Genomic DNA, 15053 nt, shown 5'->3' on the forward strand with positions numbered 1-15053 from the left:
ATTCTCGGGCCATCCCAAATTTTCAATTTTCTCCATTGATTTCAATCAACACTCACTCACAGCGAAGGTCTGTAAATCCTTTCTGTATTATACTTTCTTAAATATTGTGCAGAAAGATGTGACCATTGAGTAGGCCTATAGCAGAAGTGAAGAAACTAAGAGATAAACGTCAGGTTTCAAATCCAAGTTGAAAGGTTTTCTTGTGGCATACACTTTCTATTTTGCACGTCATTTTCCTCTATATTATTTACTCGCTAAAATTTTTTCCGTGTTTTGCTAATTGTTTAATGCCCTTGTTTATGAACTTTCGAATCAGCATTCCGTTAACTATGGACTGACTCGTTAGAGGACCAATGTGATGCTCAAATGGCTCTGAGCACTATGGGACTTTACTTCTGAGGTCATCAGTCCCCTAGAACTTAGAACTACTTATACTTAACTAACCTAAGGACATCACACACATCCATGCCCGAGGCAGGATTCGAACCTGCGACCGTAGCGGTCGCGCGGTTCCAGACTGTAGCGCCTAGAACCGCTCGGCCACTCCGGCCGGCACCAATGTGATGTAATGGAGCCTAACGAACATAATGAACTGTCTGATACTGGTGGGTATCCATCATTTTATTTCTAAGACGGTAACATCATACAAAGTAACTTATATTTAAATGTATTTTGTCGATTGATGCTTTCATTCGAAGTGAATACGACACAATTACGTAAATTTTGTGAAGTTATTTACAGTATTTCCACTTAATTTTGTTAATTTAAGTAAAGAATATGTGTCAGTTAATTCAGATACTGTTTTTGCCTGCGACTTAAAACATTTAGATTGCTTAGCTAGAAGTGCAGTATGGACTCATTCTCGATTGACGGGAAGAATAGTTGTAAAAACCGGTCCTGCGAAGTCAGCTTAAAAGATCGGACGTGTTTTGTGCAGACGTAGCAAACAGCTGGAATGTTGTAGCTCATGTGAGAAGATGAAAATCATATAAATGCGAAATCTTGCAACTTTTGTGAACGAGTCGTCTGAGTATTTTAAAACAGAAAGGCAAAAAGAATTAACTGTCATTATTTGGTAGTTAAAATGACCCAAAAAACCATTACGACGTTGGAAAGATTTATATTTCTTCGTAGAGGAAAAACTGGAGAGAAACATACAACGAAGCAGACAACGAAACCAGCATTAAAAAAACCAGTCGAGTTCCAGATTAAAACTTTTAAATGTGGACATTTTTACGTATACAAAATAGCAGTACGTTGATGTTTTGACATTACTGGAAATGGTATGTTACACCATGCAGCTTTGGGTCGCATGGTTGCGCGGAATCTGATTTATAAATAAAGTCCAGGAGGGGGCGCCAACACCCACTCAGTAAGTGGCTCGGAACAGCATATCCAGACACTCCGGGATGATGATGGCATTGAAACAGATGATGACACGCGTAAAGCTGAAATATTAAACACCTTTTCCAAAGCTGTTTCACAGAGGAAGACCGCACTGCAGTTCCTTCTCTAAATCCTCGCACAAACGAAAAAATGGCTGACATCGAAATAAGTGTCTAAGGAATAGAAAAGCAACTGGCATCACTCAACAGAGGAAAGTCCACTGGACCTGACGGGATACCAATTCGATTCTACACAGAGTACGCGAAAGAGCTTGCCCCCCCCCCCCCCCCCCCCCCGCGCCCCCCTTCTAACAGCCGTGTACCGCAAAGCTCTAGAGGAACGGAAGGTTCCAAATGATTGGAAAAGAGCACAGGTAGTCCCAGTCTTCAAGAAGGGTCTTCGAGCAAATGCGCACAACTATAGACCTATATCTCTGACGTCGATATGTTATAGAATTTTAGAACATGTTTTTTGCTCGCATATCATGTCTTTTCTGGAGACCCAGAATCTACTCTGTCGGAATCAACATGGATTCCGGAAACAGCGATCGTGTGAGATCCAACTCGCTTTATTTGTTTATGAGACCCAGAAAATTTTAGATACAGGCTCCCAGGTAGATACTATTTTCCTTGACTTCCGGAAGGCGTTCGATACAGTTCCGTTCTGTCGCCTGATAAACAAAGTAAGAGCCTACGGAATATCAGACCAGCTGTGTGGCTGGATTGAGGAGTTTTTAGCAAACAGAACACAGCATGTTGTTCTCAATGGAGAGACGTCTACAGACGTTAAAGTAACCTCTGGCGTGCCACAGGGGAGTGTTTGGGACCATTGCTTTTCACAATATATATAAATGACCTAGTAGATAGTGTCGGACGTTCCATGCGGCTTTTCGCGGATGATGCTGTAGTATACAGAGAAGTTGCAGCATTAGAAAATTGTAGCGAAATGCAGGAAGATCTGCAGCGGATAGGCACTTGGTGCAGGGAGTGGCAACTGACCCTTAACATAGACAAACGTAATGTATTGCGAATACATAGAAAGAAGGATCCTTTATTGTATGATTATATGATAGCGGAACAAACACTGGTAGCAATTACTTCTGTAAAATATCTGGGAGTATGCGTGCGAAACGATTTGAAGTGGAATGATCATATAAAATCAATTGTTGGTAAGGCGGGTGCCAGGTTGAGATTCATTGGGAGAGTCCTTAGAAAATGTAGTCCATCAACAAACGAGGTGGCTTACAAAACACTCGTTTGACCTATACTTGAGTATTGCTCATCAGTGTGGGATCCGTACCAGATCCGGTTGACGGCGGCGATAGAGAAGATCCCAAAAAAGAGCGGCGCGTTTCGTCACAGGGTTATTTGGTAAGCGTGATAGCGTTACGGAGATGTTTAACAAACTCAAGTGGCAGACTCTGCAAGAGTGGCGCTTTGCATCGCGGTGTAGCTTGCTGTCCAGATTTCGAGAGGGTGCTTTTCTGGATGAGGTATCGAATATATTGCTTCCCCCTACTTATACCTCCCGAGGAGATCACGAATGTAAAATTAGAGAGATTCGAGCGCGCACGGAGGCTCTGCGGCAGTCGTTGTTCCCGCGAACCATACGCCAGTGGAACAGAAAAGGGAGGTAATGAGAGTGGCACGTAACGTGCCCTCCGCCACACACCGTTGGTTGGCTTGCGGAGTATAAATGTAGATGTAGAACAGCAACTTTCCTATTCCCGGAACCGACAAGGTCTCTCACATCGAGAGTGGATGTAACTGCAGCACGTACAGCTGAAAACTTAACCTTTGGAGTAAAAAAGAACGCAGCAGTTTCCAGTGAGCACTTGCTACCGCCGACAAGACAAATATTTGTGACGGCGCTGAGTCGGCTCCGGCTGCGGGCGAGCTGTATGCTTAACTGAGGCTGTTTGTGACCAATGAACTCGGACCCCGGGCAGATAGGGCAGTTACCGCGGGGCGCCGCGTGGCGGCAGCACCTCCGCGACTCCCGCCCGAGCAGGGCCGCGAGGCTGTGCGTCGCGCCAGTCGCTGTCCGACCTGCGGATAGAACGGGCGCGGGCGGTAGATGTGGGGCGTCTGTCAGTGCGTCACGGTCAGCTTCGCGCGAAGTGTCTGGCGCCGTGTGCGTGCGTGGTGAGGGGTTGCTGCTGCGCGCCGGTGCGAACGAGTCATGCACGGCCGGCGCGGACACCATGCGGATTCTGCCCCGTGGTAGAGGCGCGGGACGGGGACGCCAGCGCGCCGCGTCGACGGTCTGGTCGTCATCGCCGTCGTCCGCCGCGGCGACAGCCGCTCTGGCACTGCTGCTGATGTTCACGTCGGGCGGTATCGGCGCGCCCACCACCGTCATGGGAGAGCAGTGCGACTGGACTGGAAGGTAGGTGCGTCGCGCTCCAAGGAACCACGTGCGCCTGCTTCCGTGGCCGTGTTTGTTTACCTGGCGCTCGGGAGGCCTCAACCCAGGCAGTGTAGCGGCGAGATTTCTCGGCAGGGAGCGTTCGTGGTGAGGGGCTATGAGCTTCGACACTGCATCGAAAAATAGTGCATCTGTGGCAGTGGTGCGTCCACCACGTGTGTGTGATTTGTTTCGTGATTCTACTGCGAACCTGAGTTACGTATCATGACATGCCACTGACGTGAGCGGTTTCTTTGAGGGTGAAGTGGACAATCGTGCTTTGCATGAGATTCGTCACCAGCTAAATTGGACTTTATGGAACAGTGCCAGAGGCCACTAGTCTTGTAGTGGGCTAGAGTATGATGTCAAATCACTCGCGCCCCCCACCCCCTACGCCACCCCATGAAATCATGGTTGTGGGGGCAGGCTGATCAGTAGCGTAGCTGATGGTCTAGATTAGTTTGGAAGGTGAGAATCACGTGAATTGACGAAGTCACCGGATGTTAATACCAAATGAGGATTGCAGTAACGGACTGATCTGTGGCGTAGTATAATATTTACGTTAGCGCCATATTTAACGCTCTCCGTTACAGCTCCTCTCAACTATTTAGATAATCTCAGAAAGCCTATTACAGCAGGCCGGAGTGGCCGAGCGGTTCTAGGCGCTTCAGTCTGGAACCGAGCGACCGCTACGGTCGCAGTTTCGAATCCTGCCTCAGGGATGGATGTGTGTGATGCCCTTAGGTTAGTTAGGTTTAAGTAGTTCTAGGGGACTGATGACCTCAAATGTTAAGTCCCATAGTGCTCAGAGCCATTTGAACCAAAGCCTATAACAGGTAACGCAGAAGTCTCCCAGTGGGTATCTGCATATTGTCTGCATAAATCACGAAGAAATTGCAAGAGGCCGCCACCATACAAGTTTTAACCTTTTCATAGGTATGCCTTGATCCACGTTAATGTTTCAGTAGACCATCGTAAAACATTTGACGCAGGCTCTTAATTCCTGTCACTGTTTACCTTTCTTGTATACAGACAAAAGCAGCGTTACCCTTGCCTTCGTACTTCGTGAGTTTTGAGTACTTCCAGTAAATCACGTTGCAAAGTGACCTTTGAGTTATAAAAAAAGACGCAATTTAAGTGGTCATTAAATTAGTTTATTTTATTTTTGGCGTTATTAGGAGGCACTGCTCCTAGACAGGCAGCGCTGAAAGACTCAGGAGCAGTGAATTTTAGGTGAAGACATTCAGCGGTTACAGCTTTTACACAGATCTATCTGAATGTATTGAGTTCGGGTGTAATGTTCTCGCGCAAGATGGGCAGTGGTGAAGATGTTTCGACATTGAACTGGCCATCTGATCATGCAGCAAAGCCGCGAAATACATAGTTCCGTTTTTTATGTTTATCTTAAACAAGCAGTCATTAAAATATACCAAGCATATGCATTTGTAAACTTGGTGTACCCTGTCTACCTTTCTGCACCTGATAATACCCCGCGCCCAATGTCGTCTGTTGCCAGTCTGTCATCGGTTCTTACCACCTTTCTTTCGTGGTTTTGTAGTCTCGTTAGCAACCGTCAAGGTAGCCCTGTTCAGCCTTTCCCGCTTTTATGATAGTCATGTGTTTACTCGGGCGTGATAGTCTCAAATCGTATGGCGTGCAACGCTCTGCATCAGAAACAGACAGCCGTTCCTCGAAATGATACTGAAACGAGGCAGCAGGAAGTACGGGTCCATTTGTTTTCTCTTCATGGTCAGTTCGTCGTGGAGAGCTGAAAACGCTAATAAAAGAAATGAAGGCCATTTCCTGTTGATGACGACGCTCCTAGAGGTTTTTTACGGTCCGGCGCGGTACGCAATAGGGATCGGAATTTTAATGTGCGCAGTCCCTCTGCCCCCTCGTTCTGTTTATAATCCCTGCTCAATTGATTCCGGTCATCAGGCGGGCACATCTGTCATCACAGTGACTCACGTTCGAGGAACCAGGTTCACGTGTGCAGTTTGCTTATGCTAGGAAAAAGAGTAATAAGTGAGCAACTGTGTCATTCGCTTCGATTCCAAAACCGTATACCACTATTTTTATTCTGATTTTCAAGTTGCTGATGAACGCATTGTGCAACGAGCTGCCTGAGTTAATCCTCTTGTTTAGGCACCTTTGTTAGGTAAACATACCATGGTATATATTTTGAAGCCGTGACGAGAGATCCACAGCCATTTTAATCCAATTTATGATCAGCGAACGATCCCAGCCCGTGCCCCATTCCAGCACGTTGATATAAACTGAGGAGGATTTGTTTTTCTATTTGTAATGATTATGCCACTTATTATACTGAAGTTCGGCGATTCTTTACATTATTCTCGCCCAGAAAGTTCGTGTAAATCAATATTTATTAGGTTACAGCGAGTCGAAAATCTAGCACGTTGGAGCGTTGTCGGTGGGCTAATTGCAGATGTATAACATGGACGCTTACCAATAAATTTCAGTTACCGTGAATTTTTGAGGCATGAATCGATTCGAAGTAACGCCGCAGAAATTTGAAACTGAATTGTCTCATTTATTTTTGGCCTAACCTGAATCATTTATCAGTGATGTTGGCATATGGCAAGCTCTGTTTCTGGCAACTGGCGCAGCATTTCCGAGCCCATACACCTTTACTCCAATTAGTTACACAGTTGTATACACTGAATTACTCTTAATAATTTGTTAACTCCCATGTATTCGCTGTTTAATTTTTACTACACTCATTACTTCTTCCCGTAAGTTGCTCTAATGTTGGTGGACAAAGTTATCAATTTTTACATGTTAGACTTTACAAAATCAACGACACTATAGTTACTTGTTAATCGTTAACTCTTAAAAAGAAGCGCACTGTATGATATTTTGAACATTTCCGAAATGTCTGGAAAGGCACACTAAAACACAAATTTTTATGTAGGCCCATAGTATTGTCCAAGTTTTTTTATGGCACATGTTTCAATTTGTCAACAAGATGCTGCAGATAAATAGCCTGCTGCCCATTCGTTTCTGAACAGGGTGAACGTAGTCTTAACCTATACATCTTCACCCATTTGCCATGCATTGCCGGAAAAACACAACACTTCTTTGAGAATTACTCCATTGAGCTCTATACATCCATTACGCTATCCCATAGCATAATACTGCTCCCAGTAGCCTGCGACAGTGCCGCGTTGCAACTTTCGAGCCGCTGTTCACCTCGATGACGGCGTTTGTGGAGACGACAATCGACCTAGTGCAGCAAATATGTGATTTTCCCGAAGAGCCGACACGTTTCCGTTGATAGAGGGTCGAAGCCCGTTGATCCCATGTCCACTGCAATCGTAATTGTCGATGTCGTTGCGTCTACATGTGAACACGTGGGGATAGTATGCAGCGGAGCTCCATGTTCAACAACGTACGATGAACGGTGTGCTCCGAAACTGCTGTGTTGGCAGAAGAGGCAACACCGTGTTGCTAGAGGAGGCCGAAATGCACGCGTTTAAGCTCACGCAAACTGGCGTGAGGTCTGGAACAGGACAATGTAATTAATATAGCCAATAAGGCACGTTGTTGCTGGAACACTTAACTTTAATCCATAATTGGTTTACATCGCTCTTGACGGTACATTAATAACAAACTCAATATAAACTGGTAATGGCGCCTTGCTAGGTCGTAGCAAATGACGTAGCTGAAGGCTATGCTAACTATCGTCTCGGCAAATGTGAGCGTATTTGTCAGTGTAGCATCGCTAGCAAAGTCGGCTGTACAACTGGGGAGAGTGCTAGAAAGTCTCTCTAGACCTGCCGTGTGGCGGCGCTCGGTCTGCAATCACTGACAGTGGCGACACGCGGGTCCGACGTATACTAACGGACCGCGGCCGATTTAAAGGCTACCACCTAGCAAGTGTGGTGTCTGGCGGTGACACAACAGAAACACTTCTGCGTGCACCAGCATCGAGCCCCGCCGGCAGAGATGCCACAGATCATCCATCTTATTTTACAGAGGAGACAAGCCTCCGAACCCCACTTTCTGTGAAGAGTCGTGGACGTCCAATCATTTCATGGCCATGTCCTACCTCTTTACGTAAATGCTCTCGACAGTAGCACGTGAACATTCGACCAGCTTGGAGATACTCGTCTGCATAATAATAATCTTCCCTTGGTTGAAGTCGCTTATCTGAATGGGTTGTCTCATTTTTAGCGCATATTTTCGCTAGGGTGATCGCACTTCGGCGTTACCCTTGCTTACACACTTTAATTACCGCGTCATATGCTCGCAACGCCAGCATGCGCTATCTAAAATCACGGTGGACGATGGTCTTGATGTTCTGGTTTATCAGTATATACATCACTGAAGACGGGCTTTGAAAACCGATTTTCAGATTACAAGGCGATGGAACTTGGCTTAGCTCTCACAGCTTAACCTTGCCAAATAGTAGATATGATGGATATTTCAAGTGAAGAGAGTACTCTTTCCTCTTCTAGTGAGACTGAAGTTGAAGAGGAAATAGATTTCAAAATGACATTTCCTTCATGTCCGAATATAATGAAGAAAACTTTTGGAAATCAGTGAGTATATAAATCTACCCTAACGTCGTAAAAATGGCATCGTGTGTTTTATCAGTATTTGCGTCAACTTAACAGTTCAAGGCAGCGTTCTTAACGACGAGCGTAGCTAAATCGATGTGTCGAAATAAACTAATACTAATCATTCACACTGCATAAAGATTGGCCCGGAAAATTTTCACCAGATTATTATAAACTAGCCATTGCTACACAAAGCCAAGTATCTCACTCAATGTTTTTACGAGGGCAGTTAACAAGTAATGCAACACATTTTTTTTCTCGGCCAATTTTGGTTGAAAAAACCGGAAATTTCTTTTGGAATATTTTCAAACATTCCCGCTTCGTCTCGTATAGTTTCATTGACTTCCGACAGGTGGCAGCGCTGAACGGAGCTGTTAAAATGGCGTCTGTAACGGATGTGCGTTGCAAACAACGGGCGGTGATCGAGTTTCTTTTGGCGGAAAACCAGGGCATCTCAGATATTCATAGGCGCTTGCAGAATGTCTACGGTGATCTGGCAGTGGACAAAAGCACGATGAGTCGTTGGGCAAAGCGTGTGTCATCATCGCCGCAAGGTCAAGCAAGACTGTCTGATCTCCCGCGTGCGGGCCGGCCGTGCACAGCTGTGACTCCTGCAATGGCGGAGCATGCGAACACACTCGTTCGAGATGATCGACGGATCACCATCAAACAACTCAGTGCTCAACTTGACATCTCTGTTGGTAGTGCTGTCACAATTGTTCACCAGTTGGGATATTGAAAGGTTTGTTCCCGCTGGGTCCCTCGTTGTCTAACCGAACACCATAAAGAGCAAAGGAGAACCATCTGTGCGGAATTGCTTGCTCGTCATGTGGCTGAGGGTGACAATTTCTTGTCAAAGATTGTTACAGGCGATGAAACATGGGTTCATCACTTCGAACCTGACACAAAACGGCAATCAATGGAGTGGCGCCACACCCACTCCCCTACCAAGAAAAAGTTTAAAGCCATACCCTCAGCCGGTAAAGTCATGGTTACAGTCTTCTGGGACGCTGAAGGGGTTATTCTGTTCGATGTCCTTCCCCATGGTCAAACGATCAACTCTGAAGTGTATTGTGCTACTCTTCAGAAATTGAAGAAACGACTTCAGCGTGTTCGTAGGCACAAAAATCTGAACGAACTTCTCCTTCATGACAACGCAAGACCTCACACAAGTCTTCGCACCCGAGAGGAGCTCACAAAACTTCAGTGGACTGTTCTTCCTCATGCACCCTACAGCCCCGATCTCGCACCGTCGGATTTCCATATGTTTGGCCCAATGAAGGACGCAATCCGTGGGAGGCACTACGCGGATGATGAAGAAGTTATTGATGCAGTACGGCGTTGGCTCCGACATCGGCCAGTGGAATGGTACCGTGCAGGCATACAGGCCCTCATTTCAAGGTGGCGTAAGGCCGTAGCATTGAATGGAGATTACGTTGAAAAATAGTGTTGTGTAGCTAAAAGATTGGGGAATAACCTGGTGTATTTCAATGCTGAATAAAACAACCCCTGTTTCAGAAAAAAAAATGTGTTGCATTACTTATTGAACTGCCATCGTAATATGTAAGATGGTGTATATCTTGAAACTGAGCGTAAGCCTACAATTTTTGATGGAGAGAAAATTATCGTTCGTGTAAACAGAACGGTTAATTTTTGCTATGGTGTGCTTAAACCTTTAAGAATCACCAAGTCAGTAGATCTGTAAGACTGATGAGGTAAGGAATGAGGAGGTTCTCAGCACAATCGGCGAGAAAAAGACTTTGGTTCAAATGGCTCTGAGCACTATGGGACTCAACACCTGACGTCATCAGTCCCCTAGAACTTAGAACTACTTAAACCTAACTAACCTAAGGACATCATACAAATCCATGCCCGAGGCAGGATTAGAACCTGCGACCGTATCGGTCGCTCGGTTCGAAACTGTAGCGCCTATAACCGCTTGGCCACACCGGCAGGCAGAGGCCAAAAACAGTAGAGGAAGACAGAGATGGGAATACATTCAGAAAGTAATTGAGATGAAGAGGTTGGAACAGGGAGGAGTTCATGGCGGACGACATCGAACTAGTCAGCAGACTGATGATATAAAAAAAGACTCTAAATGGACTAAATTACATGTAGTAGATCCCAAGTGTAAAAAGTTTGAGCATACCTGACAGACACGTTTCCTTACAAGCAGCCTAACTAAAACTGCAAGTTTTTTAGTTTTTCACTTTTTACATGAAGCGATGTGGTGAAAGTTCTGACGCATTGTAGAGCCAGGGAATGTATGGCCAAATACTGTATTATCGTGAAATATGGGAGATAGTGTCACAGACACGATACGTGAATTGGAGTGGCAATCATTAAAACAAAGGCGTTCTTCGTTGCGACGGAATCTTGTCACGAATTTTCAATCACCAGTTTTCTCCTCCGATTGCGAAAACATTCTGTTGGCACCCACCTATATAGGGAGAAGTGATCAGCGCGATAAAATAAGAGAAATCAGGGCTCGCTCAGAAAAATTTAAGTGCTCGTTTTTCCCGCGTGCCGTTTGTAAGTAGGCTGTTTAGGTTTTTATGTTGGTAACGTCACGTAGCGCTCTGTATGAAAATCACTGGCTGTGCTGTGTGCAGTCTGTGGCTAGTTGGCATTGTTGTAATAGTCGCTATTGTACTGTTGGGCAGTTGGTTGTTAACAGCACGTAGCGTTGCGCAGTTGGAGGTGAGCCGCCAGCAGTGGTGGATGTGGGGGGAGAGATGGCGGAATTTTGAGAGCGGATGATCCGGACGTGTGTCCGACAGAAAGAGTAAATTTGTAAGGATGTCATGAACTGGTATATATATTACGACTTTTGAATACTATTAAGGTAAATACATTGTTTGTTCTCTATCAAAATCTTTCATTTGGTAAGTATGCCTATCAGTAGTTAGTGCCTTCAGTAGTTAGAATCTTTTATTCAGCTGGCAGTATTGGCGCTCGCTGTATTGCAGTAGTTTGAGTAACGAAGATTTTTGTGAGGTAAGTGATTCATGAAAGGTATAGTTTAATGTTAGTCAGGGGCCATTTTTTGTATGGATTATTGAAAGTCAGATTGCGTTGTCAGTTGAGTGTTGATCAGATTAAGTAAAGAGAGAAATGTCTGAGTACGTTGAGTTTTGCTCAGCTGTTTGAATATCAAATAACGTAGAGGTTTATCAGCACAGTAATTCACTAATTTTTCTGAGGGGACGTTTCACGTTCGAGAGTGGAACGTTAGAGAGACAGCTTGAAAGTGGTTCATTGAACCCTCTGCCAGGCACTTTATTGTGAATAGCAGAGTAATCATGTAGATGTAGAAATACTGGTAGTGGATTAGAGAGGAGAAGTCCTCAGAGTGAAACAGGCGACCGGCTTCACGTTCGCTTTCACGTCCCGCGCGAGGACGGATTTGTAGCTTTTTTTGCGTCGCTGGACATTTGGGTGCTACAGTTGTCGCGAGTAAAAAGCAAGAAGCCGAGAAGTGGCCGGACGAACCGCATCAATGCAGTGCGACACGGTGGCGAGGATGCATCGCGTGCAGCCGATACGACGGAGTCCGGGGCAGGGTGACGGCGCAGAAAGCGTTGTTGCGGAAAGGGGGAGGGGGCGGAGGAGTGAGGGATGAGCCACAAAAGCCGGGACGAGACAGTAGAGAGGAGCTCGCGGCCCGCCGCCGGGACTGGAAGTCAATTTGCCGTCGCGCCGTGGCGCGCCCGGAGCAGCACAGTCCATTACGAGCTCCGGGGCAAGGTCGTCGCCGCCGCCGCCGCCGCCGCCGCAGCGTTGATTGCGTTCGCCTGCGGCCGACCGGGCAGCGCTCTGGCGGGCTTTCGCGGAACGCGACCCACCGGTGGTCCCGCGACGAGACAAGGCGAGGCACAAGAAAGGCACCACCGTTCGCGCCGAGGCCGCTCTTAAAAGCAGCGGCGGCGACAGTCCAAGCCGGGCTGGCCGGTTGCCTGCCTCGGTCTGAACTAGAGATGGGCAAACTCGTTCATCCTTGGGAACTAGTTCACTGCTGATCGTTCTTTTTTGGGAACCGTTCATCTTTACTCGTTCACCGTTGTCGAGAAAATCGACAGTTAAAAGAAACCGTTGCCATGAAATACTCTTCGATTAATAATTTTCTACAGCGTCGTGGCGCAGCGGTAAGCGCTCGGGTTCGTAATCCGAAGGTCGCCTGATCGAATCTCGCGCCATACAACATTTTCTTTTTATTATTAGTTTATTGTAATTCATATATATATATATATATATATATATTGTCTTCATAATGTTAACCACGTATAGTTAACGGAAGACGTAGAAACGATATTCCGAAACGAATACGTATAGCGGACGTTCGAATTAGAATAGAAACCCCACGAACACAAATTTTCTGTGGCAGGTACGAAATATAAACTCCGTTACACGCTCGTTACACTTGAAGGACAGATGTTGAATGGGCCGAAACGAGCCGCCGCATAACAGCGTAGTTGCCTGCTAACTTCGAAAGAAGGTAGATGCGGTCCCTAGCGCAACTTATAACATCGTCGAAAATATATATATATATAAACTATTAATGAATTGCTTATGCATGTTGGTGAAGGCGGATCGCTCTCCAATTGTACCGCCTCCATTTTTCCGTTTGTTCAACAGGGTGTACCAAAGCTCTCACGTCCGCATTGATTTTCGACGATGTTATAAGTTGCGCTAGGGACCGCATCTACCTTCTTTCGAAGTTAGGAGGCAACTACGCTGTTATGCGGCGGCTCGTTTCGGCTCAGTCATCATCTGTCCTTCAAGTGTAACGAGCGCGTAACGGAGTTTATATTTCATACGCGCCACAGAAAATTTGTGTTCTTGGGGTTTCTATTCTAATTCGAACGTTTGACTTACGCTATACGTATTCGGTTCGGAATATCGTTTCTACGTCTTCCGTTAACTATACGTGGTTAACATTATGAAGACAATTAATAACATTTGTGAAATACAACTTTATTTGCGGAAAACATAATGATGTTCGAAGTCGCAGTTTTCTCACGACAAACGACTTTCAACAACTTATTATATGCATAATTGTTGCAACTGATTGCCGGGAATTTTATATATATATATATATATATATATATATATATATATATATATATATATTATTTGAATTACAAGAAACAAATACTAAAAAAAAAAGTTGCATTGCGCGAGATTCGATCCGGCGACCTTCGTATTACGAACCCGAGCGCTTACCGCTGCGCCACGACGCTGTAGAAAATTACTAATCGTAGAGAGTATTTCATAGCAACGGTTCATTTTAACTGTCGATTTTCTCGACAACGGCTGAGAAGTGCATCTTGGTGCTTTGCCACATTACACCTCTGGCCATGAGCTTTTACTATGCGCAGTATGAATTGAATCTGAATTTCACAATTGGTGGCCTCCCCTTGTGAGCCAAAATGACCCACAACCCACTTTTTTTTTCCAAAGAAACCAAACTAGCAGGTAATGCTAATTGGAAACAACCAAACTTAATAATTAGAGCCTTCCTAAATGTAATGTTTTGTATATGAAAGATAAGCGAAAGTGGCTTTATATGAATTTTCTTACACTAAAAATTAAGCAAATTATTGAAAATTACCTGCTAAATCAAGTCGACGAAATCAAAAAATAAATAACAAAAAAAAACTTGCCTTGTTATAAGTATGTCTTCTGCTGTTCATCGATATAATGAAGTGAGCAGATATGCCCTTTTGTTACCTGAAAAGACGTACCTATTACATACAACGTAATTTTTATGTAATTTGCGTAACTATAAAATACTTTTTGATTACCGCTCGTGGACGCTGAATAGCCAGAACCAAGTGCAAGAACAGTTTGGAACACATCTAAAATAGGCGAACAACTGGATACTGAACTAACAAGGAGCAGTCGGCAGTGGAACTGAGACAGGTGGTCATGCGAAGAACGACGAGTGCGGCCGAGGGAGACTGAGACGAGCACCAAGGCTGGAACGAGAACTGCCGAAGTGACCGCCGCGACCGAAGTGAACTATGAACCGATCGTTCCTTGGAATTCGTTCCTCGGTCCTTTCGTTCATCTTGGTGAACCGTTCCTTTGCACCCGTTCGTTCGCGAACTACCCATCTCTAGTCCGAACAGTCTGAATCAGACACATTGTGAATTCGTTTCTCATCGTTTGTTACACACATAAGCGCAAAAAAAAAAAAAAAAAAAAAAGCTGGTATAGACATGTGCATTCAAATGCAGGGATATGTAAACAGGCAGAATATGGCGCTGGGGTAGCCAACGCCTATACAGGATGGTCCATTTATCGTGACCGGACCAATTATCTCACGAAATAAGCGTCAAACGAAGAAACAACAAACAACGAAACTTGTCTAGCTTGAAGGGGGAAACCAGATGGCGCTAGGATTGGCCCGCTAGATGGCGCTGTCATAGGTCAGACGGATATCAGCTGCGGTTTTTTTTATAGGAACCGCGATTTTTTATTACATACTCGTGTAGTGCGTAAAGAAATATGAATGTTTTAGTTGGACCACTTTTTTCACTTTGTCATAGATGGCACTGTAATGGTCACAAACATATAACAGAAAGAAGTGTGATAATTAATTGAAACCCTCACCTGCCGACAGGTGTTGTTGATACAGGCCTACCTCGATGGGGACAGCTGAAAATGTGTGTCCCGACC

General features: G+C 45.2%; 1 protein-coding gene across 1 annotated transcript in view; it reads left to right on the top strand.

The window, feature by feature from the left end:
* Positions 1 to 3313: 3313 nt before the first annotated feature.
* The window catches only part of LOC126417130 (meteorin-like protein), a 310884-nt gene continuing 299144 nt past the window's right edge, over positions 3314 to 15053 (top strand). Inside the window, exon 1 of the mRNA XM_050085027.1 lies at positions 3314 to 3774. Coding sequence (XP_049940984.1) covers positions 3314 to 3774 — 461 coding nt within the window. The remainder of the gene's footprint in view (positions 3775 to 15053) is intronic.

Source organism: Schistocerca serialis, chromosome 8, assembly GCF_023864345.2.
Source record: "Schistocerca serialis cubense isolate TAMUIC-IGC-003099 chromosome 8, iqSchSeri2.2, whole genome shotgun sequence".
NCBI lineage: Eukaryota > Metazoa > Arthropoda > Insecta > Orthoptera > Acrididae > Schistocerca > Schistocerca serialis.